Raw genomic sequence first — 6,876 nt, forward strand, 5'->3', positions numbered from 1 at the left:
GCAAACTTGGCACAAAATGTAGATAAGAAAAGAAAAATGATCAAAAAGAAATTTCTAGATGGGAAGTAAGCAGAGAGTTTCACCTTTTCCTTACAAACGAAAGGGTCCAAGTCTGTAGGACTATGTTTTTAAATACTTTCGGAAGCAAAGCTTGGATAGTGAGGCAGTGGCTTGCTAATTCAAGTGGAAGTGGTATCCACAAATGCAAGGAGGTTCAAAATATAAGCAGGTGAAAAAATCCTCAAAGGAGGAAACCTTCAAAAGACTTGGCACACAAGTTCTTGCAGTCCTTGTCAACTCTTCCCTCTCACTATTGCCGAAGTTTATCGACTAAAACGTACTTAGAACAATATCACACTTCTCATTCTGGACTATACCAGGTATACAAGGAGTTTGGTGATGAAAAAAATATCAAACCAGTAGAAAGAAAACTATTCATGAAAATTTTTCAGGAACTGAATTTGTATGCACCTAAAATGAACAAATGCAATGTCTGTTGCTCGTTTGAAGTGAATCAAATTGACAAAAAAAACTTATGACAGGCACATTGTAAAAAAGAACCAAGCTAGAGAAGAAAAAAAATGACAAAGACAACCTAAATAAAGATAAGACAGTAAAGAAGATTAAACATCATGTGTTTACTATGGACTTTCAAGCGGTGAAAATCTAGCCTTTACGCCAGTGCCCTATACTACAAAACTAAGTTGAACTGCCACAATTTCACTGTTTACAATCTTTCCACTCAAGGAAAAACCTCCTGTGATTTTATATTCAGATGAATGTACGTATCAGGACCGCAATAGCATTATGTAAAATGCCATGATTCATTTAAGTATAGAGTTAAATATTGACATCTACCAGAAATTTTTGGAAAAGGGGCACACCCAAATGGAGTGCGATTCAGTGCGATCCAACGGTGACAAATCTTCGATGTCTATAGTACAAGCCCGATGGAAAATGTTCTACAAACTGGACTTTGAAAAAGATTGGAAACTTCTGCCAAGAAGACCAAAGAAAATTAACTTTCCGATCACTTTCAACCTTCGCCATCAAGACAGGCTAAAAACAAAGCCAAAGAAATACCAGCATTTTCAAGAGCTCAAATACGTTCTGTCGAGTGACTGCCACGCTTTCTATGATAACTTACCTCATTGAGCCTCTATAAACGTGTTTCAACTGCATAGGACCTTCCTTTTTAATATGATATTGTAATATGAACTTGTTTGTAATAGCGTTTTTTCAAAAGTCAAAATATTTTTAGTTCTTATTTTAGCAAAATAGTGTTATAAAATGTAAGCCAGGAAGTTCCGTTAAGAACTGGCATTTTCCATTCACAAAGCGTACTGACATGTCAATAAAACAAATTTTCATTTAATGTTCAAAATTTTGTTATTCTTTTTACCCTAAAGAATATAAAAATTAGGAACTGAACCATTGATAAATAAATTGATTTATCTTGTTTTTTTGAAGAATAAATTTAAACGTTAATCAAAACATTTATATCTTGCAGAGTCTTTTTTACTACTTGTAAATATTACAGTTTTGACAGAAAATAGGCAGATATATCCTTGAAGTTCGTAGTAAATAGTTTGTTTTGTTATTGGTAGTAGCAACTAATTTAATTTCAAATCTAGAAAACTAGTTTACATAGAAATTTAATTCAAGGCAGTAACGCCTATGTGATATAAAATAAGGCAGTATTGCCTAAGTGACACAATTTAATAAAAAACTCACTTTCTTAAATATATTTTACATAATAGTGTTGTAATACATATTTCACATATAAGTAAGCAGCTTATATGCCTTTGGAATGAAAAATGCGTCTGTGATTCAGTTTTTTCTTCTTCCTGTAAACTTTGGAATTGATCACATGGGCGGTATTGCCTGCGCAACGACGATATATATATATGTGTATATATATATATATATATATATATATATATATATATATATATATATATATATATATATATATATATATATATATATATATATATATATATATATGTGTGTGTGTGTGTATATATATATATATATGTGTATGTATATATATATGTGTATATATATATATATATATATATATATATATGTGTGTGTATATATATATATATGTGTGTGTATATATATATATATGTGTGTGTATATATATATATATATATATATATATATATATATATATATATATATATATATGTGTGTATATATATATGTGTATATATATATATATATATATGTATATATATATATATATATATATATGTATATATATATATATATATATGTATATATATATATATATATATATATATATATATATATATATATGTGTGTATATATATATATATATATATATGTGTGTATATATATATATATATATATATATATATATATATATATATATATATATATATATATATATATATATATATATACCTGTATTTATATAATAAGATATAACTAAACGACGGTTATATTTTAAATAGATGAAAGGGTTTTAAAAAACTTTAACTTTATTATTACTTTTAAAACTTGAGTATTTTTAGATCTTGAGTATTTTCAGCTTTCTCTTATTTTTTTCAAAACCGAAAACTGCACTTGGTTTTCTAATCTGTTTGCTACTTTGGGATTAATTTAATTTTTTTGTTTTAACAATAAGCTAAATTTGTGCTGTAAAATATTAAAAGTTATTATATGCTTTTGGGCATATAACCCATGCTCGCTCAACAGGCAAAAACTTGATGAATTAGCTGCCAGATTAAAAACAACATCTAAAAACGTAATCCCGGATATAATCTTTATCGCAGAGACTTGGTTTAATGAATTTTTACAAGCAGAATTGGCAGGTTATAACCAGGATTGACATTATTTGGGGCTCTCGCGAAGTTGGTGGAGTAGGCACAGTAGGTCATGTTTCCTAAAACTGGCATAGTGATACGATTTTTCAGGATAGCCTTGTGGATAATCACCTATCACAAGTAATAATTTTTCGATATATATACACTCCCTGCTAAGCGCACCAAAAAATATAGAATTGTATTGTCGACATCAAAGAGGAAACACTACAGCAAAAAAACAAGAACACGGCTTAATCTCGGGCATTTTTAAGACCATGAGCGTTGAAAAAGGGCAACAATTAAGTACACGGACATGCTATTTATGGAATAAAGCAGAGTACAAGGAAATATAAAAATTCATAGAATCGCTCGACTGGAAAATTTTATTTAGTGGCCTCTCAATGAACAAATGTTACCATGTTTTTTGTCAAAAGAGAGAATACACTTGCAAGCTTTAGTTACCAACTACAAACAGTCCTTTTGTTAAAAATACTAACCCATGGTAAACACAGACAATTATAGAGGAAAAAGTAAAAAAAGAACTCTGAGGGCAAAGTACCAAGCGGTTTGGTGCTTTACGCACGAAATTCTTCGTAAAAAATATAACGAATCTTGCAAACAGGTCGCGAAAGAAGTTAAAAAAGCAGTGCTAGAGTACGAATCAACAGTAGTTCAAGCCTCAAAGAATAATCCAAAACTGATTCACGTCTATATTAACAAAATGCAAAAAGTTAAACACTAAATACGAGTTTTAGAGGACAGTACAGGTATAAGCACAGTTGATTTTTTTAAAATTTCATTTAATTCGCCGTTAACAATATATAGAACGTACAAATATAACAAAAGGAAATGGATGGACCAAGAAGAAGGCATCAATTAGCCTTATCACCGAGCCCCATTACAATCGTATTTTACAAATCCGTAAAATATTAAAAAATCTTTACAAAACGTCAAGTATAAGAAGTTAAGAAACAAAAAGTACTAAAAAATTAAAAGTAAACCTAGTTAAGAAAGATATGAAATCCATAACTATATATGTGTATATACATACACACATACACACATGACACATACTCACATACATATATATATATATGTTGCCTCGTATTGTCGTTTTTATAATAAAATGAATTAAATTCCATCCACAACAACATAAAATATAGAAAAGTGTCAAAAGTAAAATAAATATAAGATAACTTACAAAAAGATACTCCATGTTTAGATTAAATGAAACAAAAAAATAAAACTTTTTAAACTTCAAGACTAAATATTCAAGAGTAAGCATTTTTAAAGAAGTGTGATATAGACATTGATATTCTTAATTATTGTGATTACCAAGATAATGTAAAATCTGAATATAAGGTTTTGGTCAATACCCAGAATTTCAGTTGTTTGTTTATATGCTGCAAAAGCACGCCTTGAGGTATTGCCATCATTACTTGTTCCAGAACCACCACTTTTAGGGAAATCAACAACAAGTCCCATTTTGTTCATAAAATCAGTCTGAATCTTTTGTTTAGCTACAGATGCCTTTTCTTTGTGTTCTTTAGATCTTGCTTGCCACTTTCTTGTTTCTTTTTTATATGCAATGTGCAATAACATCTCAAAAAATCGAATCCATGCATGAAGACTGGAAAGACCATATTTGAACTCTCTGTTAGTATAATCTATATTAAGGATATCAAGACTATTCATATTTTTTGGAGAGACACCACACACTGAACAGCATTGGTACGAGTTATTTTTTTCAGATAATATTGTTTGAACCTTCCCATCAATCATTGTAAGTTCAATAATACAATTCACTTCAATAGAAGATCCGCAAACCTCTAATAAAATCATACCCAAGCTTTCTATCTCACTTTTAATGTACTGATCTTCTTCAATCACAGATTCCTTGGATTCCATTTTGTATGCAAATCTTATGGGTCTACAATAGGCTGTGGAGGACGACTTTTGATTTCTCCAAATAGGCACCTTTTCGTTGCTGTTGTTAAATCCAGTCAAATCCAATGGGACAAGACAAGTAATAAATAATGATTCTTCACGCTTTAAATCTCTGTTAATGTCGGGTTCTGATAAAACTTGTTTATAAATGCTTTGGCCAGTAGCACCATCAAAACCAGCCTTACACGTTAGTGTCATTGTTTTTATTACTTTGTCGTTCAATATCAAGTGCCTTAGCACAGGCTCCTGAACTGCACAGATTCTTTGCAAAGTATGAGTCATTAAATCTTTTAAAGGAACTGAAGCTGAATAGTCCTCCACTGTTATGTTTGCAGGATAACATTTCAATTTTGCATCTCTGACATCATTGTAAGCAGGGTAGATGTTATATTCTTTCTCCAAGGCTCCGCTTCTAATCAATTGATAGGAAGCTTTTGTCAGACTTGCATCAGTTATTAAAGCCAGTGCTTCGTCTGCTGAATATTTAGTTGCTTTATCTGTATTTGATATATTTAAAACATTCTTGGCAGCAATAACAACAGATTCATCTCTAAATTTTTTATTAGCAGCAAAAAATAATTCATTGGATGAATGAGATTCAATTAAACAAGATACACGCCGTTTTTTAGTTTTATTAGAACTATTATCAAATGCAACTGGTTTTCGACCACGTCTACTTGCAGTTGGTTCATTGTCTTTTTTTCTGACAATTAAATATTCATTAAGCCAGTTCACAAACTTCTTTTCAAAATTTTTCACAGTATAGTTTGCAGATTTCCACTTTTTTTTATAAATATTTTATAAATATTTCCACTTTTTTTATAAATAAATATAAGACAACACATGGCAAATTGTGGTAATTATTAGTTATTGTGCGGCAAAAAATAAGTTTCTTAAGAAATTTTTTTTTTTAATCTGTGATTTTCAAAGTATAACTGAGATAACATGCTATAACAAATTTATTTCACACATTGGTTTTTCTTATCTCTAAATACTCTAGAATAACATGTACTAATTTTTTGTTTCAAAAACGTAGATGTAATTGAAATATAACACAACGTTGATGTCACCGTTAATTACTTATTTATAATTTTTTTTTATTTTTATTTTATCTCAATATTCAAATGCTTAGAGTCCTGGTAACTAAGGGATTTAATATAAATAAATTATCAATAGATTTCTCCTAATATATGTAGATACTAAAATTAAATAGGTTTTCAAGATTAGACAACTAAAATTTTTCCCATTTTGTCCACCTACTGGCCCACTGTGCACTGATGAGGACGCCATAATTGATGAGGAGGAAATATGTCGAATTTTAAATGACTACTTTCAATCGGTTTTCGTAATCGAGCCGCAAGGTCCTATGTCAGATTCCAAACCAAAGACGGAAGTGAAATGTACGGTGCAGTTTATCACACGTGATAAAGAACAGAAAAAACTTGAAAACCTTGACGGGAACAAGACAATAGGCATCGATGGCGTCCATCCAAAGCTACTCAAAGTGTGTGCAGTAGCGTTTGCCGTTCCATATACTCTTATTTTTCAGACTTTATTTTCTAAAGGGAAAGTGCCAGACGATTTGAAGCGCTCAAGTATTACACCGATATTCAAGAAGGACTCCAAACTAAATGCATCTAATTACAGACCAGTATCACTCACTAGTATCCCTTGTAAAGTTATGGATTGTTTCGTTCGAGACCAGATTTTAAATCATTGTATTATAAACGGTCTCATATTAAAAAAGCAACACGGTTTTGTTTTCAAAAAGTTGTGCTTGGCAAACCTTCTGGAAACACTTGATCTTTTAAAAGAAGGTATAAATAATTGAAAAAATTACTTATACTAAATTGTTTTTTCACCAAGGATACGCTACAGACGTTATCTTCACGGACCTGGCCTTTAAAAGCCTTTGACAGAGTTCCACTCAATTGACTTCTCCTCAAAATTCAAAACTACGGAATCAAAGAGGAGCTTCACGCATGGATTAAGGCATGGGTCATGGAACGCTAAACACTTCTTAGGGAGGATGAAAAAAACTTTTCGCAGCCGTAGTTTTTTATTGTGGAAGGAACTGTACGACACGTATGTTCGC

At 30.6% G+C, this 6,876-nt stretch overlaps 1 protein-coding gene across 1 annotated transcript; it reads left to right on the forward strand.

Moving 5' to 3' along the window:
- The first annotated feature begins 6,147 nt into the window (after positions 1-6,147).
- Positions 6,148-6,612, forward strand: LOC136090969 (uncharacterized). Its single transcript, XM_065817950.1, has one exon. The coding sequence runs from the start codon at positions 6,148-6,150 to the stop codon at positions 6,610-6,612; it is 465 nt and encodes a 154-aa protein (XP_065674022.1).
- Positions 6,613-6,876: the final 264 nt, after the last annotated feature.

This window comes from Hydra vulgaris, chromosome 14 (genome assembly GCF_038396675.1).
Source record: "Hydra vulgaris chromosome 14, alternate assembly HydraT2T_AEP".
Lineage (NCBI taxonomy): Eukaryota > Metazoa > Cnidaria > Hydrozoa > Anthoathecata > Hydridae > Hydra > Hydra vulgaris.